General features: G+C 39.3%; 1 protein-coding gene across 1 annotated transcript in view; it reads left to right on the forward strand.

Annotated features, from left to right (window-relative positions):
* The window catches only part of LOC115199864 (GDNF family receptor alpha-2-like), a 70,809-nt gene that overhangs the window by 40,723 nt on the left and 4,806 nt on the right, over positions 1–25,280 (forward strand). Inside the window, exons 5-7 of the mRNA XM_029762373.1 lie at positions 7,489–7,601; positions 8,667–8,807; positions 12,487–12,650. Coding sequence (XP_029618233.1) covers positions 7,489–7,601; positions 8,667–8,807; positions 12,487–12,650 — 418 coding nt within the window. The remainder of the gene's footprint in view (positions 1–7,488; positions 7,602–8,666; positions 8,808–12,486; positions 12,651–25,280) is intronic.

Below are 25,280 nucleotides of genomic sequence, written 5' to 3' on the forward strand. Positions count from 1 at the left end.
TCAGGTGTTCTATCAACTTTCTTACAACAGTAGTCCTTTCCTGCAGTCAAATGACCGAGTGCATCCATGCGTGGAATGTTATTAATATTTGTCATAATTTCATAAATACTACATTTTATTTCAATAACAACAAAAAAACAGAAAATCTGGTGTTTCTATGTCAAATGGTTTTGTTATATTTCAGTCTTCTGTGATGTATATAAAGTGTAATATTGGGAGGCAAACTCAAAATGGAATACATTTCAGCTCTATATCTGACATGGTACAGGTGTATTCTTTTTTTTTAAGTCCATAACCATGTGGGTGAGGTGTATACTTTTGTTTCAAAGTAGATTTGTTTAAGACTACCACGAAACACTCTGTGACCCTGATTTAGGTTAAGGAAATGTCCTGTGCAACCTAACTTACACATTGTATGAATGTCATCGCAACTGAGCATATTTTGTGTTTTGGGAACCTATCTCTTGTATTGTACCCACACTGTTCCAACAACCTAATTAAATGCTTTGGGAACATTTAAAGAAATCAGAAGGGATGTTCTGTCAACATTCTTGCAACACAAAGAAATCTTTTGTGCACCCTGATACAAACATTATCTGAATGTCAGCACAACTGGAAAGTTTTTGAGTTTTGGGAACCTATCCCCTGTCACATCCCCCTCTATGTTCCCACAACCTAAAGAAATGTTTTTGGAACTTTTAAAAGAACATAAAAATGTGTTGTGGGAACGTTCTTGTAAAATCGGGTGAATGCTTTTTTGCACCCTAAAAGAAACATTGTAAAATCACCTGCACAACTGGACCGTTTTTGTGTTTGGGGAACATATATTTTGTGATGTCCCCACAATGTCCCAGTACACCGTTTCACACAACCTAATAAAACATTCTGGGAACCTTTAAAGAACAGACTAAATGTGTTATGGGAACATTATTGCACCATCAGGTGAATGTTTTATACAAACATTGTATAATCATAAGCAAAACTGGACAGTTTTTGTGTTGTGAAAACATTTGCAGCAACCTAAAAAAATTCTGGGTACTTGCACAGAACCAATTTTGGTTTGCTGGCAAAACATTACTGGTTCATTGTGTTTTTACATGACCTGTAAACCTAATGAAAACTTTTGGGGAATGTTCTGTGGTGGTTGTTACAGATGTTGTGCACAACATTTTAGTGAATGTTAGGATAACATTCCAAGGAAGTTTCATATTTAGTTTTTTTGCAAAAATATATATTTTGTTATCAAAAACATTCTTTGAATGTTTTGGGGATGTTATCATCCTAACTGTTAGATAAAACTCTACATAGAATTTCATGGGAATCTTAGCTAATGTTCTGGGAATGTTCCCGGTTTTCTAGGCAGGAAGCTTTAGTGAACTGCAGCACAGCAGTGTGTTTGACTGAAAGCCATATGCCCATATGCCCTTTTAGTCTTGAGTATGTGTCCCAATGAGTGTGTAATCAAATAGCCTTGTGTTTCCAAATGAATGGGCCTTCTTGATATTCCTTCGAAGGACAATTGCCTGAAGCTGCTGTGAGACTGTCTACTGACCCTGATTAAATAGAGAAGGTCAGAGACAACAGCAACCAGCTAGAAGGCAATGCTAGAGTGACCTGTAACTCTGGGAGAATGAAATATATTTGTTGTCAAGATAGTGGAGAAGTTTATTTTACTGAGAAGAAAATGGACAGTTATCATATGGTTTAAGTCCTTTATTTTTGCCTTTTCCATCATTGTGGATATCCAAGGTTCATCCTTTTGTAGGTTGAATAGTCCATATGCAGTATATCAATGGAAGAACAAATGAAATGGAGAACAACCCCTCTATTGTCCGCTCCTATTTTTCGAATCAGCATTTAACACTGATGAATTGACAAAAAGACCAATGACCTTTGCCATTGATAATGTCGAGGTCAAATTTCTTAACTGTGAGTTTGCACAGAGACACAGAGCAAGCTTATCACCATGTATCTATGACTAAGCAGAGACCCATTTGCAATCATGTCCCCATTCAATGTATAATTGTTTGTTTTATCGTCACTAGAGATAAATGAAGGCTAGTGTGAGAGTCATCTATGGCCAATACACTTAAAATGAGTTACATCAATGGATGTAAAATTATAATCGTAGTGCTTATCCAGGAAATCTAAAATTATGTCCAATATTACTGAAATGGTAAAATATGTCAGTAACTGCAGAGGATGTTTCACAAAGATAGCATTTTCCCAAGACATTTGCTGTTGAGAAGCTATTACAGCCACCATATCTTAGCAGTTGATAACTGTGATACATTTTCGCATCCTTCATGAGGAAATGTTTCTTAGACATTCATCTGATTAGACTCAGTGTTTGTCATTGGCGGCGATAAGGGATATGATTCCATGTTAAAAGCCATTAGTTTTCTATTACGTTGGAGCAAGATGGATAGGCACTCAACACTGACCAAATTACTGTGTTTGAAGTGTCAAATATTTGAAAGCAGTCTACCTCTACGGGGGCTCCCTTTGCCACTTCCCAGGGCTGAGTGTCTGAAATGGCGATACAACTATGAGAGGCAGACAGCCTGTAATTTCACCAGCCAGTACTCCGCCAAGGTATAATGGAAAAGATGTGGAAGCCATGAAACGTGCTGCGTCTTGATGTTGGAACACTATTGTCCAGAAAACTCAGGACACCTTTCTAAACTTTAAATTACTGTGTTTAAACTGTCATTGTCTGAGAGGCTTTTCTCTAAAAATGTGCCGTCCCTTTCCATAGCTTCAACCCCTAGTGCAGACACATATTGTTGTCCAAAGTAGACACATATTGTTGTCCAAAGTAAAATGAACAGGTTGTCCACGGAAACACCAACATGGAAAGTGTTAGTGATTCCTTTTCGTTTCTACAGATGTATAACAGAGAGGACGTGTTGTGACTTGGCTGGGATTTCTCTGTCTCCGCACACGTCTGTTTCTCTCTATCAAATCCGGTGATGGGATGTCTTAGGGAACAAGTCATTTGTTCCACTCAGAGAGGAAGATGAAGAGAGGGTTTCTGTAGAGGCGAGGTGGAAAGAGGTGCAAGAAGCCCTTCTCCCTGAAACAAGGCTTAGATGTGATGTTCGCAACATGTCACATTGAGAGCCTCTCAGGGTGATTTGATGGGGGGCGGAACGAGATGGAGCCAGAGTAATGAAGTAAGGGAGAGTGGGTTTGCTCGCGGCCTATTCTGTGCATCCAGGCTGCAGCGAGTGTTACATCATCATTTTCTCCAGACAAATCCTCAGCCTCTCACTTCTCAGTGATACGGAGGATAATTAGCATAGGACTGTTGTTATACTATATTCTTTCATAATACTTTAACAGGGATATGTGATGCCTCAACTTCCATAACACTTCAATTAATAGCCCAGGAGTTTATTTGCTTAAATCACCAAACACAACACAAACGTATTTGAGACAGGCTTCTATTTGAGCTAGGCTTCATCCTTAATGCACACAGCTTTTGCTTATTTGCATAGTTCATTGTTTAATTCCAGCATTCACTTCCAGCTTTTTTATCAATTCCTTCAAATCCTGCACTAATGTGCTATCCTTTACACACTGTGTCACATTTATTTTGTGTTCGTATGAACAAAACCAAAAAGATTCTCCTCTTTGACTGCATTTTCGGCAGTTCTGATTGTGCGGCAGTTCTGAATTTTCGCAACTAGAGGGTGATCATCCGATTTCTGGAGGTCTGTACTCCCGAAGTTGTTGACTGTTTTTGTGCTTGCCAGTTAGCAATCAGTTCTCAGCTGTTAGCAGCCAATGGCTAGCAGTTTCTTATTGGCGGATGATTGCCATGAGTATTCTGAATCATTACTGAATGATTTAATGTAACAAATGAAACATTAAACCTCGTAAACAATTCATTTAGACCCGGCATTTATTTCAAACAGGTGTTTATTTCCTGAAATATGTGCCGTTGCCTGGCTATTAAAAGGGACAGGTGACTATTTGAGATTTGGCGTTTAAATGAAGTTTTCGGTATCTCAATTCCCCAAAGCATCTCAACTTCTGCCTAAGATTTCACATCTACCAGTCGAGAGTATGCTGAAACAGCTTTATTAAGCTGCAAGACTGTATGCAGCAAGGCATGTTCACTTAGGGCTACATAACCAGAAGCATTACCTTTGACCTTCAGGCAGAAAGGCATTGGGCAGAATTAATAAGTCATGGTTGAAAAGGGAGGGCACGAGTGCGAGTGAATCTCTCCATCTTAGTGGGTATCAGTGATGTGGAAAGAGAGAACAACTGTGCACACACTACTCCAATAAATCTACTTAACTGGATTAGAGATCCCACCCTCCAGGCATAAACACATTTAAACTTTTATCATAAACATACAAACAAAACCAATTATTTTGATCAACTTTTTCAGTTAAAAAAAACAAGTTGGGTTACACTTGAGATGGCCATGACAAGCACGTAGCTGGCAGAAAAGTAGCGTTGCAAAATAAATGTACACATACATGTTATTCAATCATTTCATCCACACTGCTTGCGCGTGTCAATGAGCGTCTGCGTTGCCGAACACTGAAATAGAACACGGTTCTAGTTGAGACGCTCGACACGCTGCAAGTCCCACCTCTCCCATCTCGTTATTGATTTTCACAAAGATACAAACCCACGTGGGTACTTGAAAGATGAATGAGGAGAGCATAATCAAAGATAACTAATTAAAAACTAACTAGGTTTCCCTTTTTTATCAGTGGATTAATCGTTGCAGTATGCAAATTCTGCAAAGAACCAGCTAAAAGAGAACCATGTATGCATGTAAGGTAAAATAACAACCCAGTGATCATCTCCCAGGACAAACTGCTGTCAACAGCTATCTAGCTAAATGTCCATGAATGTGTGTTTCGACCAGCCCCAAAATTAATATCATTGATTCACAGTTGTTTTGGTATTTTAACCTGTGTGTCATGACCATGTTTGGTGGGGATAGACAAAATGATAATGCGCACGATGGCACACATGGATGCATATTTGGGGCCGTTCATGGTGTAACAAATCTTGACACTGCGAATATCTATCTCAACTGTTATTATGATGCATGACACCCCCCCCCCCCAAAAAAAATCTCACCAATATTCTAACGTTATCACATTGGTTGCTATGCATGATAACTGTTGGCGTAAACCAGAACTGAATTTGTACACCATCCTCCATTTTTATTTCAAGAACAATTTCAGCCGTTTTGAGAAAAGTGTTGCCAAAACCCGAGCCGTCCCTCACCTGATTAATTGACAGTTGACAGATTCTATGGGAAACTTAGTTCAGAATCTGATAGCAATGAACTAAGGCCGGGATTCAATCCGATCGAGCGTTGTCGACAATACAGGTTTTAAAGGCAATGTTCCCGTGTTCATTGAAAGCGCATTTACGGTAAACACAGGATATGTGAGCTTAATTGGAAATTACCTTTAAAAGCTGCATTGTCGACAATGCACAATGAGATTGAATCACGGCCTTGTTGTATTATGTGCAGACCTGGGTTCAAATACGGTATTTGATTATTTGTTATATACAGTGCCTTCAGAAAGTATTCACACCCCTTGACTTTTTCCACATTTTGTTGTGTTACTGACAGAATTTAAAATTGATTAAGTTGATGTTTTTTGGGTCACTGGCGTATACACAATACCCAATGATGTCAAAGTGGAATAATGTATTTCAAATGTTTACAAATGAATAAAACACGAACATCAGAAATGTCTTGAGTCAATAAGTATTCAACCCCTTTGTTAGGGCAAGTCTAAATAAGTTCAGGAGTAAAAATTTGCTTAACAAGTCACATAATACATTTCATGTATTCACTCTGTGTGCAATAATAGTTTATCTGTAAGATCCTTTAGTCGAACAGTGAATTTCAAACAGATTCAACCACAAAGACCAGGGAAGTTTCCAATGCCTCACAAAGAAGGGCAACTATTGGTAGATTGGTAAAAAATAAAAAAAATCTCACATTTAATATCCCTTTGAGCATGGTGAAGTTATTAATTACACTTTGGATGGTGTATCAACTCAACCAGTCACTACAAAGATACAGGCGTCCTCCCTAACTCAGTTGCCGGAGAGGAAGCAAACCGCTCAAGGATTTCACCATGAAGCCAATGGTGGCTTTAAAACAGTTACAGATTTTAATGGCTGTGATTCTAATAAAATTGACAGAGTGAAAAGAAGGAAGCCTTTACAGAAACAAAAATTCTAAAACATGCATCCTGTTTGCATCAAGGGACTAAATTAATATTGAAATAAATGTGGCAAAGCAATTCACTTTTTGTCCAGAATACAAAGTGTTACTGAGTACCACTCTCCTTATTTTCAAGCATAGTGGTGTCTGCATCATGTTATGGCTATGCTTGTAATCGTTAAGGACTGGGGAGTTTTTCAGGATAAAAAATAAGTGGAATGGCGCTAAGCACAGGCAAAATCCTAGAGGAGAGCCTGGTTCAGACACTGGAAGATAAATTCACCTTTCAGCAGGACAATAACCTAAAACACAAGGCCAAATCTACACAGGACTTCCTTATCAAGAAGACAGACTGTTCCTGAGTGGCCGAGTTACAGTTTAGACTTAAATCTGTTTGAAAATCTGTGGCAAGACTTGAAAATTTGACAGAGCTTGAAGAATTTTGAAAGAGTAATGAGCAAATATTGTACAATTCAGGTGTGCAAAGCTCTTAGAGACTTACCCACAAATACTCACAGCTGTAATCCCTGCCAAAGGTGATTCTAACATGTATTGAGGGGAGTGAATACTTATCTAAGTGAGATATTTCTGTATTCAATTTTCAATACATTTGCTAACATTTCTAAAATCATGTTTTCACTTTGTCATTATGGGGTATTGTGTGTAGATGGGTGAAAAACAACAACAATTAATCAATTCATCATTTTTTTATTGAGGTTGTATAAGTCAATGAATGTGTATTTGAGTATTTTCAAATAATGTGGCCCGAATCAACTACTTCCATTGTAATTTTTTAAAAGTATTTTCAAATAATTTCCTATAAAATGTCTTATTTCCTATAAAATACCAAACAGGCATCAGTTCAAGTGCATAGGAGTTTGTATTTGTATTTGAAAATACATGCCAACACTTTCCAAGTGTATTTCCAAATACATTACAATATTCAACTATGTGTTTTCAAATATAGAATGTCAAAATACTTACTTCCAAATGTCTTTGAAAGTGATTTAAATAGCTTAAATAGTATTTGAACTGAGGTCTGATTATGTGTCCCAACAATGTGGATGGTCCATCCTCATGTGGCGGTGAGTGAAAACGTGGCAACATTTATTAGACATTTTTATTTAGATAATTAGACATTAGTTTAGCTCACATGCTCAAACGTACACTTAGTGAGATTCTGTTGAACTATGAGCAATCCGATCACAGCAAAAAGCACACTTCCGGGGTGTGTGTTGATGATGTAGTTCACTGTGTTTGTTTGTGTGCAGGTCTAGACTGGCTGATTTCCACATGAACTGCATGGTGACTCAGCACACAGTCAGCAGCTGCCCAAATGAGGACAACTACCAGGCCTGTCTGGCCTCCTACGCTGGCCTCATTGGTGAGTGCAGGGGATTTTGGGCTACCTACCCCGGTAAAACTTGACTTAAACCTGCAAGTATAATGCTTTATTAGTTGTTATACTGTATGTATGAGCTTTTATAATGGCTTATTTTAAGGCTTATATAATGTCATATCTCCTTATGACAGAACATTTTTTATTACTGGCTCAACATGTCTGTTATTTTGTCATGATCATTGGAGATGACAATTAGACATTTTAGCGTGTTAATAAATGCTTATGACAAGTGTTATAATTCATTATAATCACATTATAATGCACAATACCTGCAGACTTTAGGTTAAGTGATCCCCATACCCCTCCTCTGTTTCTTCCCCTAAACACATTTTACATCAGTGGCTGAGTGGAGGTGATGATGGGAGAGTGAGAGTGTTACTTCATTAAGATATTTTAATTACCATCTGTTTACTTGTACAGTAAATGTTCTTCAAATAGAAAAATTAACATTTGCGTCGCAAAGACATCCTTCCATACCAGTAGACATTTTAAAGCACCTTAGTAATGTTTTGACACTATTCAGAACAATGAAGGCGGTAAATGATAGGAGTTATTTTTTACTACTGTAAGTGACCTTAAAATACTCTTTAGGGATGGCATAGTAATAGCTTTCCCACTGCCACCTATCTGTAATTTAATTGTTGATAGTTACTATCAATGTGTCAGACATCTCTAGTGTAAACTTACTCTTGTTAGTTGTTCTGGATTACACAGTATGATGTGTTTTCCACAAATAAAGCATTCCTCTCCTGAAAGCATTATCCAACAGAACATCTGTTTTTGGTAATATCTTTGTAAACTAATATGACCAGCTAGCTCTTTCCGTATTGACACTCCACATCTGAAATAAGCATCAATCAGCATACTACTGTTAATTCACCCCCCCCCTCCCCCTAGCTCCATGGTACAATGTAGGCACCATCGCCATTAGTAACATACTGTAAGCCTGTGTAGGTAGGTATGCTGTTTATAGTAAATGTAGTCCATTATTATCCATTAGTGACCTGTGAATTATCTGTAACTGCAGCTTTATTCTCACCTCCATAGGGACAGATATGACTCCAAATTATGTGGATGGCAGCTACAACAACTGGACTGTCTCCCCATGGTGCACCTGTAAAGGAAGTGGGAACCAGGAAGAGGAGTGTGAGAGCTTTCTGAGGGACTTCACAGAGAACACCTGCTTGAGTGAGTCCAGCTTGCCTTCAAAATAGATTTTGTAACACATGCAAGACCCCTTCTGATATGATTTTAAAGGCACCATCATTCAAATCTGTAGTGTTTTTCCCTCTAAACTGAAAGAGAACTGGCACATTAACATATTTTAGCTGTTTTTAGGTAGATTTGGGGTCTGTTTATATACAGTGCATTCGGAAAGTATTCAGACCCCTTCCCTTTTTCCACTTTTTGTTACATTACAGCCTTATTCTAAAATGGATGAAATAAAAAGTGTTCCTCATCAATCGACACACATAATGACAAAGCGAAATCTAGAACAGAAATACCTTATTAGTCTCAAAATTGAGCTCAGGTGCATCCTATTTCCATTGATCATCATTGAGATGCTTCTACAACTTGACTGGAGTCTATACTTGATTGGAGTCTTTCTGTGGTAAATTTCATTGACTGGACATCATTCTTAAATGGAAGAAGTTTGGAACCACCAAGACTCTTCCAAGAGCAGACCGCCCGGCTAAAATGAGCAATCGGGGGAGAAGGGCCTTGGTCAGGAAGGTGACCAAGAACCCGATGGTCACTCTGAAAGAGCTCCAGAGTTCCTCTGTGGAGATGGGAGAACCTTCCAGAAGGACAACCATCTCTACAGCACTCCACCAATCAGGCTTTAATGCCAAGCGTCACGTCTGGAGAAAACCTGGCACTATCCCTACGGTGAATCGTTGAGGTGGCAGCATCATGCTGTGGGGGTGTTTTTCAGTGGCAAGGACTGAGAGACTAGTCAGGATCGAGTGAAAGATGAACAGAGCAAACTACAGAGAGATCCTTAATGAAAACCTGCTCCAGAGCGCTCAGGACCTCAGACTGGGGCGAAGGTTAATGTTCCAAAAGGACAACGACCCTAAGCACACAGCAAAGACAACGCAGGAGTGGCTTTGGGACAAGTCTCTAAATGTCCTTGATTGGCCCAACCAGAGCCCGTACTTGAACCCTATCGAACGTCTCTGGAGAGACGTGAAAATAGCTGTGCAACGACGCTCCCCATCCAACCTGACAGAGCTTGAGAGGAACTGTTTTTGCTTTGTCATTATGGGGTATTGTGTGTAGATTGATGAGGGGATAAAACCTATTTAATCAATTTTAGAATACGGCTGTAACGTAACAAAAAAGTCAAGGGATCTGAATATTTCCGAATGCACTGTGTACATATAAAAAATGTTTAAAGGCGATATCTCTCGACACTGTGAGGTATGGGGTATATGGGTAATATTGACTGACTGGTCTTGTAGCAGTTATTCATTCACAATATTAGATGACTGTTCCTTTCTTTTCATAGCTCATTGCTAGAATCAACCTTTATAGTCCTATTTGACCTCTCATTGTGTTTGGTTTGAAATGACAAGATTAGGGTTGCAGAAATCCTAGTTGGAGGATTCCAGAATTTCCTGCTTATTCCCTCCTGATTCCGGGAATTCTCCAACCAGCATTTAGGGAAAAACAGGGAATTTATTGAAAGTTCTCGGAATTTTACATACCTAGGCAAGATACATTGTGAGCCATTTCTTGTCAAGTAATTACATCTCAATATTCCTTCATTGTTCAGATTATGGGATAGAGCAATTATTTGCATGTCATTTCCAGATAAATATTTTTATTTTATTTTATTTAACCAGGTAGGCCAGTTGAGAACAAGTTCTCATTTACAACTGCGATCTGGCCAAGATAAAGCAAAGCAGTGCGACACAAATAACAACACACAATCAACAACACAGAGTTGCACATGGAATAAATAAACAAACACAATAGAGAAAAAGAAGAAAAAAAGAAAGTCTATGTACAGTGTGTGCAAATTTATCCTTAAATATTAGTGTATGAGAAAAGAGATCATCTAATGGAAATAATTTGACATGGGAATGTGAAAGGATAGAGAAAGCATCCTAATGGCACCATTTAGTAGTCAAATATCAAGGCTACCGCCTCACCAATATCATCAGAAGTACACAATACCAGTGCTTTTAACATGTTCCATTGTGTGGATAATGCTTTCAGACCATTTCAATAGATTGCCGTGGTGCACTTTTAGCTGAGTCTGCAAGATGAGGGATGAGGCTTGTAGCTGAGGAGGCTTCTTGGAAAAGAATACAAAAAATGCAGCATCTCCTCTTTGCAGTCAAGGGGAACTGGATAAGATAAACAGAAATAGATGGAGCTTTGCTCTTTTACACTAAGTGGGGGGGGACATAAATCCACAGAGATGGCACATGTTATGTAAAATTAGATAACAGGCTAATCGTATTCAGCCTCGTCCCTGCAGGTAACAGCAATAGGGTTAAAAAAAACTTATCTGAAGTCATAAAAAAATGGAATTGCTGTCGGCAATGAGCTTAATCACTCGGTAGAACATTTGGATGCAGTAAAGCATCCGCTGAAGGAGCCCTCTAGCCAACTTTGGTGATTTATTAGTTTATTCCCCTAGCACTTCTCTGGATGATCTTTCCACCCCAGCAAAGATATGCATAAAAACAAGACTCTTGTCTTAACAAAAACAAGACTTGTGTCATAATAAAAACAAAACTCTTAACTTGGCCAGCATATTAAGATAATTTACAATACTTTTTGAAATCACAAGAATTACGTTCTTCATAGTTTTGTCATTCGTCCTAGATTTGTTACCAACCCAAGGCTGAGATATCCAAGCACCCCATGGAATGTCTTTACATAAGAAATCTGAAGTCCATTATATCTTTACTATGCTATGTGTGTGTACAGTACGCGGGCATGTGTGTGGGGGTGGGTGTGCTCGCGGTGCATGCAAGCTCTCTTTGCATGTGTCACTGCTCTCTGTTCTCATCGAAAGGGGGAAATGTTTCCTTTGTTTGAGAATGTTCTGAATCTGATCAGTCACATAAATCTAGTCAAAGTCATCTCTGCATGGTGACCTTATAATGGAGGTGGTTGCCAAGCAATTACACGGTTTGCCTTCTTTCTGCCTGAACAGAAAGAAACATGTGTTCTGTTAAAATGGACAAGCAGAGTGAAAAGGTACTTTGTCCTGGTTTACCCCCACCCATCAGCAAAGCTGACTGGAGATGTATTTGTCACCCTCCCCCTGCAGAGTATTTTGTGTTCACTTTACAGGCTCATTTATTTGCTTTTAAAAGATTCCATCTCACAGTGCGATGTTGCTGGATACTTACTGGCAAACAAATAGGGCTCATCAACTCGAGTGCAGACATTACAGGGCTATTTGGCCGTGTTGTTGTCGTAAATTGACCAAAAACCTTTTTGCAACATAAAAGGTTTGAGTGAGTATTCTTATGAGTCAAAGGCTTTGGCCATGGTGTCTATGGATGAACATCCTGTATGTGGCTGATATTTTCTCTACTTTCTAAAGATAAAGAGGTATATTATAGCACATTTTTGTTGTCCAAAATGATAAGGTTATAATCATATGATGAACAGTGTATTATTGTAGGGTGTAGTAGGTAAAGTTCAATAAAACATGCAGGCAGCTGACTAAGTTTAGCAGTCTCAAACTGCACAGTGCAAACTGTAGTGAAGCAAAAGGAAGATCAACACCCACACCCTAAAATTGGGCAGAGGACCAAAAAGTTGACTTAGGGCTGACTGTCAGCTGCCCCAACACTGGGAAGACAGTCTAGACAAATGACTTTATCATTTGCCCCCACAGGAAATTCCATTCAAGCATTCGGTTATGGAACAGACAGTCTCTTCCACAAAGCTGAGTCTGTCCCACCAACCCCTTCCATGAAGCCTGGATTAGAGACCTCAGTCAGCACCTCAGAGCCATACAACCCCAATGACGTACAGCCTGAAGATGAAGCCCACAGGAAGGTATGCAGGCATATCACCAGCTAGCACCAGGTGCCAAGTTCAAATAATCAGGGTCGTGTTCATTAAGGGCACAGAACGGAAATGTTTTAAAGCCCTTTGTAACTGTAAACAAATGAATGTTTTTTTATTGGACAAGACCAGAAGGTCCCTCCCTGTTTCAGTACGTTAGTCCTTTACGTGCCAAATGAACATGACCCATTAATCACCGATAGCTATATATTTAATTAAAACTGGTTAACATTTTTGAAACATTTTGAATGTTGCAGATGATGCATAGCTGACAAGAATCGCTATTCTACATGAAACAGAATTATGTCAGTTCTACACCATTTCTGTGTGAATGTTCTGTAATAAGGTTTAGGTAGGTTACTTTCGAAATGTAATCCGTTACAGTTACTAGTTACCTGTCCAAAATTGTAATCAGTAACATAACTTTTGGATTACTCAAACTCAGTAACGTAATATGATTACATTCAGTTACTTTTAGATTAGTTTCCCCTTAACTATGGGCTAGGTGGGACGCTTGCGTCCCACCTACTCAACAGCCAGTGTAATCCCGTGGCGCGATATTCAAATACCTTAGAAATGCTATTACTTCAATTTCTCAAACATATGACTATTTCACACCATTTTAAAGACAAGACTCTCGTTAATCTAACCACACTGTCCGATTTCAAAAAGGCTTTACAACGAAAGCAAAACATTAGATTATGTCAGCAGAGTACCCAGCCAGAAATAATCAGACACCCATTTTTCAAGCTAGCATATAATGTCACATAAACCCAAACCACAGCTTAATGCAGCACTAACCTTTAATGATCTTCATCAGATGACAATCCTAGGACATTATGTTATACAATACATGCATGTTTTGTTCAATCAAGTTCATATTTATATAAAAAAAACAGCTTTTTACATTAGCATGTGACTAGCATGTGACTAGCATTCCCACCGAACACTTCCGGTGAATTTACTAAATTACTCACGATAAACGTTCACAAAAAACATAACAATTATTTTAAGAATTATAGATACAGAACTCCTTTATGCACTCGCTATGTCCGGCCTATGGGAGCGTTAGGAAATGTCACGTTATGCCAGAGATCCCCTGTTTTGGTTAGAGATGATCAAGAAGGCCATGAAATGGTCATGTTTGGAATCTTCTCAGGTTTTGGCCTGCCAAATGAGTTCTGTTATACTCACAGACACCATTCAAACAGTTTTAGAAACTTTAGGGTGTTTTCTATCCAAATCAAACAATTATATGCATATTCTAGTTACTGGGCAGGAGTAGTAACCAGATTAAATTGGGTACGTTTTTTATCCGGCCGTGCAAATACTGCCCCCTATCCCCAACAGGTTAAGAGGCCTTTGAAGAAGACAAAAATGTATGTTACCAATTGAACGACATCTATTGCACAAGAACTCAATGTTAAAGTTTACATGGCTGGCCATATATGGATTTACTTTATGGGTTGGTTATGTAGGCTTCTTCTAACCAAATCACTTTCTACTACATATAATAATACGATTAAATTATATCTTTACATTAATATATATAATTTATTAAAAAAAAAAATTGATGTAGCAACTACAGAATGCCTCATCAAAAGTGTGTGAGTTTGAGCATCAGGCCTAAGGATAATTTTTTTATCAGCATGAATTAGATTTATATTTTATTCCATATGCTGGGATCCGCACTATGCAGCTGTTGCAAGAGCGCATTTTTCACTGGCTGTCCACTGGTTTCAAAAACAATGATTGATAGGCAGCTTAAACTTCTTGAATTCAACCATTATTTGGTTCAAATACACATTTAGATTTGTGAACAGCCATCCACAACAACCACAATCCATAAGGCGCAAATAGCTAATTGAGAGAGCAGCAGTGTGATTCACATCAATGCGCTATGTAGATATCAATAATAAGTGATATCCGTATCGTCATTGAGAAAACAGAAAAATCTCATCGATTTTTTTCGCAAACATCCTTTCTGAATTTAAAAGTAATCCTCTAAGTAATCATCTAGTTTTCAAAAGTATCTGTAATCTGATTACAATATTTTTGCTGGTAACGTAACGGATTACATGTACAGTTTTTTTGTAAACCATTACATGTGACGAATTACATGTAATTCGTTACTCCCCAACCCTGTCTGCAATGCTAATAACCCCAGGTTTATTTTCTGGGATAGGTAGAAAAAAACTGTTGCTGTGCAGTGGGAAAACATGTTTGTTTATCTGTTTTGTTTTCACACTGTAAAAATAATTTATGTTGAGTATATACATCCAAATATGCATCTTTTCAACACAAAAAGTATGAAGATGCTTTTGACCTAAGGTACCAGTCAAAAGTTTGGACAACACCTATTCATTCAAGCGTTTTTCTTTATTTTTACTATTTCCTACATTGTAGAATAATAGTGAAGACATCAAAACTATGAAATAACAAATATGGAATGATGTAGTATCCAAAAAAGTGTTAAACAAATCAAAATATATTATTCAGAGTAGCCACCCTTTGACTTGGCGTTCTCTCAACCAGCTTCATGAGGTAGTCACCTGGAATACATTTCAATTAACAGGTCTGTATTGTTTAAAGTTAATTTGTGGAATTTATTTTCTTCTTAATGCATTTGAGCCAATCAGTTGTGTTGTGACAAGGTAGGGGTAGTATACAGAAGGTAGCCCTATTTGGTAAAATACCAAGTCCATATTATGGCAAGAACAGCTCAAATAAGCAAAGAGAAATGACAGTCCATCATTACTTTAAGACATGAAGGTCAGTCAATCAGGAAAATTTCAAGAATTTAAAAAATGTCTTCAAGTGCAGTAGCAAAAACCATCAAGCACTAAGAATGAAACGGGCTCTCATGAGGACCGCCACAGGAAAGGAAGACCCAAAGTTACCTCTGCTGCAGAGGATGTGCATTAGAGTTACCAGCCTCAGAAATTGCAGCCCAAATAAATTCTTCAGAGTGCAAGTAACAGACACATCTCAACATCAGCTGTTCAGAGGAGACTGCATAAATCAGGCCTTCATGGTCGAATTGCTGCAAAGAAACCACTACTAAAGGACACCAATAAGAAGAAGAGACTTGCTTGGGCCAAGAAACACAAGCAATGGACATTAGACTGGTGGAAATCTGTCAAATTTGAGATGTTTGGTTCCAACCAGCGTGTCTTTGTCAAATCAAATTGTATTTGTCACATGCGCCGAACACAACAGGTGTAGACCTCACAGTGAAATATTTACTAACAAGCCCTTAACCAACAGTGCAGTTTTAAGAAAATACCCCCCAAAAATAAGAGATAAAAATAACAAATAATGGAATTTCTTTGTGAGACACAGAGTAGGTGAACGGATGATCTCCGCATGTGTGGTTCCCACCATGAAACATGGAGGAGGAGGTGTGATGGTGTGGGGATGCTTTGCTTGTGACACTGTTGGTGTGAGCTATCTAGCTAACTGTACGCTTTAACTTGCAATGTAAACAACTTTCTGACAAAATTTGAAACACACAGTGCCTTCAGAAAGTATTCAGACCTTCAGACCCTTGACTTTTTCCACATTTTGTTACATTACAGCCTTATTCTAAAATGTATTGAATTGTGTTTTTGCCTCATCAATCTACACACAATACCCCATAATGACAAAGCTATCGGTGTTATTATCAGAACAACACCAAGATGCAGACAGTTCGAATCACAGAAGTTAATTTACAAAACAGGGGGCAGGCAAACGACAGGTCAAGGGCAGGCAGAGGTCGGTTATCCAGGGCAGAGTGCGTAAGGTACAGAACGGCAGGCAGGCTCAGAGTCAGGGCAGGCAGAGGTCAAAATTGGACGAACTAGAAAACAGGGACTAAAGAGAACAGGAGTATAGAAAAACACATTGGTAGGCATGACGAGACAAGACGAACTGGCAACAGACAAACCGAAAACACAGGTACAAATGCACAGTGGATAATGGGGAAAATGGGCGACACCTGGAAGGGTGTGACACAAGACAGGTGAAACAGATCAGGGTGTGACATATGTAAATAAAGTATTGATGTTTTTTATTTTTAATACATTTTCAAAATAATTCTTTAAAAAAAATTGGGTTATGAGTTATTGCGTGTAGATTGATGAGGAAAATATTTTATTTAATCAATTTTAGAATAAGGCTGTAATGTAACGACATTTGGAAAAAGGTAAGGGGTCTGAATACTTTCCGAATGCACTGTACCCATCGATTCTTAAAGAACTTAACTTGTAAATGCCTTTGTTCAACCGTATTGTTTTTACTCTTATGTTTGTAAACAAGGTAAATGTAAACAAACATTGTATAGCCTCAAAACAAGGTTAAAACTACAATTTCGGTATCATGGATGGTCAGTCCTTGAATCAGTAGCTCTGTTTAAGCATTTGAGAGTGGTTACATTTCTCTAGGCCCATCCTTCAGCTTTTTACTAAAACAGAGGTCTGTGCGAACACTTTGTTGTTGTTTCAATTAAGGATTGTAGCTTGAAACAAGAGAAGTCATTGTTTGCATTTTATGACTATTATAGGGATATTTATAATTCCATGTTTCATGCATGGCTGAAAACAATACTGTTCTGGCATCATTATTATGTTTAAAAATACTGCTATAATGATGTTGAATGCTGAGCAATTTCAGGCTTTCACATCCATTAAATAGTCATCTCTCACACTGCTCCAATAGTGTGCCTTACTCGACCCTCATTGTAATAAAGACAGCAAATTAATACCTTAAAAATTGTGTGAGGATGAGAATGAATGAATAAGCCACACTGATAACAACAACAGTGGGAGGTAGAGGAGGGGAGCTGTTGAATTGCTTTCTGGAAAGGTTCTGTGTGTATGTCAGTATTGATGCACCGCTCTGTGGCACTCTCGCTGCAGTGCAATGCTTAATTTATAGTAAAAATGGTAATTAGGAAACAATAAGACATGTGATTACTCAAGCAGAAAGTTTATAATTAGAGAGGGAGCCGATGGGGACTTTTTGGGCAGCCCCTCATTCTACAGCATATATGCTTGGCAATTAAAATGTGTCAAACTTCCATCGTAGATTAATTGGTAGAATGCTTATATGACTCCTCTTGGCAAAAGACAAGCTTTCTAGCCTCGTAAATCTCATGACTGCTCAAGACCACACGCATGCTGTTGTCCAGTTAGTGGAAATGTTATGCTAAATGAAGTGGCGTAGTCCGCCGTGTGTTTGATGGCTGGACAGGCTCCCCCTGACACTCGATAAGTAATCTGAAGTGTTGTTTGATAAATTAGCCCTGTGGAGCATTAGGCCAGGATTGGCTGTGCTGCTCGAACTTAATTCCCTCTCAAGTCAATTTCCCTGTATTCAGTATCACCATTAACAGGACAATTGGGCTATGTAATTTAGTTTACATGTAAATATGTATTCTTCCTTTAAAGGTGTACTATGCAGAAATCTCTCCACCATTTCCTGGTTGCTAAAATTCTAATAGTTCCCCAAATTTCAGTTTATGTGACAAAACAAGCGAGGTGAGTGTAGAGAATCATTGTACCGCTAAACCGCTGTGAAATATATTTTCCATAACCAACAATTATTGTATTTTCAGCTGTTTGAAGCTGGTGTACAAATCCGAAAGTAAAAAAACTAAACTTAAGAACATAGAACAGATATAGACTTGCTTTCAATGAGAATGACAGCTCTATAACTAACATTTTTATGTGAATTTGGTCGGGTCACCCAAAACGTTACATGTTGCAGCTTTAATATTGTCAGCTATGTCCTAATGTCCAGGGTATTATACCTTATTCAGTCAGTAACTGTGCTCAAGTTGTGTTCTGAAGAGACTGAAAGAGAAGAGATATCTAGGTGACATTTTACTTTGTCTTATTGCTGTTTGCAACGTCTGTATTTTCAGCCCTGTGGAAAGTTTCAGGAAGTGAGACTGTGGAGGACAGTTGAATGGATAAAGATATGAAAAATGCAATTTTCCTTACCAATTAGGATTTCAATTAATTTAGTGGAAAGGCTTTCAGAATGCTGCCAACATTTAATAATGGAGAGCTTTTGTATTTTGAATTGTACATGTTATTATATTATATCAATTGTTATATTATTATAATGATTCTACTAACGTCAGGCCTATCTACTTCTTTGTTTTTGCCACAACAGTTTTGTTAGTGTTTCGGTGCGTTCAGATCCACGTAAGAATCTATTGTGCCACAACTATTGGGTCAAATGTGTGGGTCAATGCTTGTAGAAGCTACATTGGCGCAGCCTTTGCATAGATACAGTATGTGCCAACACTTTAACCAGTGGAGGCTGGTGGGAAGAGCTATAGGAAGACGGGCTTATTGTAATGGAATGGAGTTAATGGAACAGAGCCAAACATGGGGTTTCCATATGTTTGATACCGTTCCATTCATTCCATTCCAGCTATAACAATGATCCCATCCTCCTATAGTTCTCCCACCAGCCTCCACGGACTTTAATGTGACCCAAAAATACCAACTCTGTCATTGCCCAAGTCATTGCTCACTGCCTTTCTGTGCTGTGTGTGTAGAACAGAGCCCCCCATTTTATAACAATTTCTGCTGTTTGGAAATAGAGATTAAGAAGTGTATTACCGTTTTTTTCAATCACTTCGGCAAATTTTTCAGATGTATGTGGTATATTTTCAAAACTCTAGGTACAAAACTCTAAACGGATAAAACTTGTCATGCCCCCTATCTTATGTTCAGAACCTTTGATTGTGCATTCATTTGGGGTTTCACACATCTTTCACGCCTGAGTGATTCAAAATCTACGTTTTCTGTGAAATACCATGAGAACATTTTGTTTAGTCACCAAAACATCAGGTAATGATTGGCTCAGGTAATGATAGTCATTATAATTAACATTTTAACTGACATTTAATCCAATAGCAAAAAAATGTAAGATACACATTTCAAAACTGTTTTGAAGGGCTGTTTAGAAAGAATAGTACCTGGTCAATATAATTCTCCATGCAGTATTTGACAAAAACTTTTAATAAGTTGTATACAATGGCAGGTTGTGAGTATGCTGAGAAATATGTCATGCTTACAGTTGTATTATCCTTGTACAGTACATACGTAGGACAAATCATCAGAAATAAGTATTTGGAAAGCAGTTGGCTACTGTAAAACTGGTATGCCATTTCTGCCCCATGCAGCAAGTTACAAGATCACGTTTTATATGAGACATGTCAACTGAAGCAGTATCGTTCTCTGCTCGAAAAAAAAGTGCCCTTTGAATGTAGTATGCTACAGTACTGTAAATTACAGTACATTACACTGTTTTCACATTACACAATGCACTACTCATGAAAATTGACTCAACATCACATTTCCATCATTTCTATCCCATGTGTGATCAAAGGTGTGATCATTGAAGAGATCTTTCAAAATGTAATCAAAAGAAATGAAATAAACTATGTTTAGCTGGCACTAATTTGCATCAAGCCTGTCTTGAGCATTTGGCCATAGGTTCTTATAAGCATCGCAGTAAATATCCACATTGTTCATGCACCTGGGTGAAAACGTTTTTGCATGGCGAATCCAAGCCTGATTGAAATCTGGATTGAAATCATTGCATGCCTCATTGTATGCCTCATCCGGGTAGGTCGTCATTATAAATAGGAATTTGTTCTTAACTGACTTGCCTAGTTAAATAAAGGTCAAATAAAGGTTAAATAAATACAAATATCTAAAAAAAAATATCCATGGCCTGAAGGAGGGAGGTATGCTCGTCGTTCTGCCCCTGAACAAGGCAGTTAACCCACTGCTCCTAGGCTGTCACTGAAAATAAGAATTTGTTCTTAACTGACCTGCCTAGTTAAATAAAGGTAAAATAAAAATAAAATAAATGCTCAAGGGAATGACAATCAAACATCTTCCACCTGTATTGTAATTGTGTATTGTATTTTACGGTATTGTATTGTACTTATGTACTGTGGTGATCCTGTACATGGCTCAGTTCATAAGAGCATGGCACTAGCAACACCAGAGTTGTGGGTTCAATTCGAATCAAATCAAGTGAAATTGTATTGGTCACAGACACATATTTAGCAGATGTTATTGCGGGTGTAGCGAAATGCTTGTGTTCGTAGTTCCAACAGTGCAGTAGTGTCTAACAATTTACAACAATACATACATCTAAAAGTAAAAGAATGGAATTTAGAAATATATAAATTTTAGGACGAGCAACGTCGAAGTTGCACTGACTAAAATACAGTATAATAAAATACAGTATATCCATATAAGATGAGTAAAGCAGTATGTAAACATTATTAAAGTGACTTGTGTTACATTATTAAAGTGGCCAGTGGTTCTATGTCTATGTATATAGGACAGCACCCTCTAAGGTGCAGGGTTGAGTAACCGGGTGGTAGCCGGCTAGTGATGGCTATTTAACAGTCTGATGGCCTTGAGATATAAGCTGTTTTTCAGTCTCTCTATCCCAGCTTTGATGCACCTGTACTGACCTCGCCTTCTGGATGATAGCGGGGTGAACAGGCCGTGGCTCGAGTGGTTGATGTCCTTGATGATCTTTTCAGCCTTCCTGTGACATTGAGTGCTGTAGGTGTCCTGGAGGGCAGGCAGTGTGACCTGGTGATCCGTTGGGCATACCGCACCACCCACTGGAGAGCCCTGTGGTTGCGGGTGGTGCAGTTGCCGTACCAGGCGGTGATACAGCCCGACAGGATGCTCTCATTTGTGCATCTGTAAAAGTTTACAGGGGCCAATCTGCATTTCTGCAGCCTCTTGAGGTGTTGCACCTTCTTCACCACACTGTCTGTGTGGGTGGACCATTCCAGATTGTCAGTGAAGTGTACGCCGAGGAACTTGAAGCTTTCCACCTTCTCCACTGCGGTCCCATCGATGTGGATAGGGGCGTGCTACCTCTGCTGTTTCCTGAATCCTCGATCAGCTCCTTCATTTTTTTCTTGGCACCACTCCCCCAGGGCCCTCACCTCCTCCCTGTAGGCCGTCTTGTTATTTTTGGTAATCAGGCCTCCTACTCTTGATGATTGAGTTGGAGGCGTGCATGGTCATGCAGTCATGGGTGAACAGGGAGTACAGGAGGGGGCTGAGCACGCACCCTTGTGGGGCCCCAGTGTTGAGGATCAGCGAAGTGGAGGTGTTGTTTCCTACCTTCACCACCTGGGGGCGGCCCGACAGGAAGTCCAGGACCCAATTGCACAGGGCGGGATTCAGATCCAGGGCCCCGAGCTTAATGATGAGCTTGGAGGGTACTATGATGTTGAAGGCTGAGCTATAATCATAGTATTATGACGTAGCTATTTCTCTTGTCCAGATTGGATAGGGCAGTGTGCTGTGCGATGACGATTGCATCGTCTGTGGACCTATTGGGGCGGTAAGCAAATTGAGGTGGGTAAGGTAGAGGTTATATGATCCTTAACTTGCCTCTCAAAGCACTTCATGATCACAGAAGTGAGTGTTACGGGGTGATAGTAATTTAGTTCAGTTACCTTTGCTTTCTTGGATACAGGAACAATGGTGGACATCTTGAAACCAGTGGGGACAGCAGGCTGGGATAGGGAGAGATTTAATATGTCCACAAACTCCAGCCAGCTGGTCTGCGCATGCTCTGAGGACACGGCTAGGGATGTTGTCGGGGCCGGCAGCCTTGCGAGGGTTAACACGCCTAAATGTCTGTGGCCACGGAGAACGAGCGCTCACAATCCTTGGGAGCGGGATGCGTCGGTGGCACTGTGTTATCCTCAAAGCGGGCAAAGAAGGTGTTTAGCTTGTCTGGGAGCAAGACATCAGTGGCTGGTATCCCTTTGTAATCCGTGATTGTCTGTAGACTCTGCCACATAGGTCTCATATCTGAGCCGTTGAATTGCAACTCCACTTTGTCTCTGTACTGACGTTTTGCCTGTTTGATTGCCTTACAGAGGGAATAACTACACTGTTTGTATTTGACCATATTCCCAGTCACCTTGCCATGGTTAAATGGGGTGATTTGTGCTTTCAGTTTTGCGCAATGGGGTGATTCGTGCTTTCAGTTTTGCGCAATGGGGTGATTCGTGCTTTCAGTTTTGCGCAAATGCTGCCATCTATCCACGGTTTCTGGTTTGGGTAAGTTTTAGTAGTCACCGTGGGAACAACATCCCCTATACACTTCCTGAAGAACTCAGTTACTGTGTCCGTGTATACGTAAATGTTAATCTTAGAGGCTACCTGGAACATATCCTAGTCAGTGTGATCAAAACAATCTTGAAGCATGTATTCCGATTGGTCAGACCAGCATTGAATAGACCTTAGCAAGGGTACTTCCTGTTTGAGTTTCTGCCTATAGGAAGGGAGGAGAAAAATTGAGTCGTGATTTGATTTTCTGAAGGGAGGGCAGGGGAGGGCCTTGTAGGCATCTTGAAAAGGTGAGTAGCAGTGGTTTAGTGTTTTTCCTAAGCGAGTACTACAGTCAAAGTGTTGATAGAACTAAAATCCTCTGCCACAATAAACGCGGCATCAGGATATGTGGTTTCCAGTTTGCATAAAGTCCAGTATAGTTCCTTGAGGGCCGTCGTGGTATCGGCTTGAGGGGGAATATACACGGCTTTGACTATAACCGAAGATAATTCTCTTGGGAGGTAATACGGTCGGCATTTAATTGTGAGGTATTCTAGGTCGGGTGAACAAAAGGACTTGAGTTTCTGTATGTTATCACAATCACACCATGAGTAGTTAATCATAAAACATACACCACCGCCTTTCTTCTTCCCGGAGAGTTCTTTATTCCTGTCTGCGCGATGAACTGAGAATCCAGCTGGCTGTATGGATGGAGACAGTATATCCCGAGCGAGCCATGATTCCGTGAAACAGAGTATGTTACAGTTCCTGATGTCTCTCTGGAAGGAGATCCTCGCCCTGAGCTCGTCTACTTTATTGTCCAGAGACTGCGAGTAATATACTCGGAAGCGGTGGATGGTGTGCACACTTCCTGAGTCGGACTAGATGTCCACTCCGAATCCTCTTCTCCGCCGGCGGTGTCTTGGAGCAGCCTCTGAGTTGAGTTCAATTACCCTGGGGGTATGAACAAAGGATCCAATTCGGGAATGTCGTATTCCTGGTCGTAATACTGGTGAGTTACAGCCGCTCTGATATCCAAAAGTTATTTCCGGCTGTATGTAATAACACAAAAAATGTTCTAGGCTAATAATGTAAGAAATAACACACAAAAATACTGCAAAGTTGCCTAGGAGCTAGAAGCAGAGATGCCATGTCTGTCGATGCCATCTTAACTTAATTCCCACTGGGGTCACATACCAAAATGTTGTCACTTTGGATAAAAGTGTCTGTTACGTAAATGGCATATATTACGGTATTACAGTACTGTATTGGCCAATGCAGTTTTAGTAAAGCAGTGTGATGTTTTACATACAGTACATCTCTGATAATAGTCATCATCATAGCAATACATTCAAGTGTACATATATCATACTTTTTATGTTTCTACTTTAAAGACGTACATTTGTATGTCGTTTTTGATGATTTGTTTTGCATTTTGTACTAAGTGTTGTGGAAATGTACCACATACATTGAAAAAAAATTCCTACCGGTATCTACAAGTGACTAAGAAAATGACAAACTCACTATGTAGCAGTCCCAGTATGGGAGTTCAACATATTGTTTTTCAGTATTTATGTTCCTGGATATTGTTTGGGATTAGACAATATTCTTAATTTCGTTTTTTTGAAGGTAGCTTGACATGTACATTAGATAGATGGTGAGTACTTTTCAGAAATGATCAGAGCTTCGTCAAACAGTAAAGTTCAGCTGCTTACCGTGTGTATGTCTCTGCGTGCAGTTTGAAGGAAGTTGCTAACTAACGCAAGTTAGCATTGGCTCGCGGAACTACCTGTAACTTCCTTCGTACTGGACACAGACATAAAAATGGTATCCACAAGTTCATCTGACTCTGGGTAAGTAGATAAAGGGCGTCATTGCCAAAATCCCGAAATGGCCCGTCTTAACAAGCTTTTAATCAGGGGAAATAATTCCTTCATTTTTTCTAGTCTTTTTGGAGAGTCATGCATTATTTAATGGCACCATTGTATAAGAGAGAATGAACAACCTCTTCAGAAGTCAATGTTTGCTTGAGGGCCCCTGACTTTACAGTACACTGTGTTGATTCTCAGCTCAATTAAATGTAATTGATTGTGGACCAACCCTGGGTTACTCAATAACCAGCCCTAGGAAAAGCATCTGAACATTACTGTTCAACGAAGCTCTGATCAATTGTAAAAAGTACTCACCATCTATCTACATGTTAAGCTACCTTCACAAAACTAAATTAATGATATCCTGTTATCCCAAACAATATTTTGTGTGTGGGTGCGTTTCTGAATGTGTGTGTGCATGTCTCTCTGAGTGTTTTTGTTGTTGTTTTCATTTAGCAGACGCTCTTATCCAAAGCGACTTACATGAGCAATTAGGGTTAAGTGCCTTGCTCAAGGGCACATCGACAGATTTGTCACCTTTCGGTTATTGGCCCAACACTCTTAACCGCTAGGCTACCTGTTCATATGTGTGTGTGTGTGTGTGTGTGTGTGTGTGCGTGTGTGTGTGTACCGGTATACATACTGGC

The sequence above is a fragment of the Salmo trutta genome, chromosome 9 (genome assembly GCF_901001165.1).
Source record: "Salmo trutta chromosome 9, fSalTru1.1, whole genome shotgun sequence".
Taxonomy (NCBI): domain Eukaryota; kingdom Metazoa; phylum Chordata; class Actinopteri; order Salmoniformes; family Salmonidae; genus Salmo; species Salmo trutta.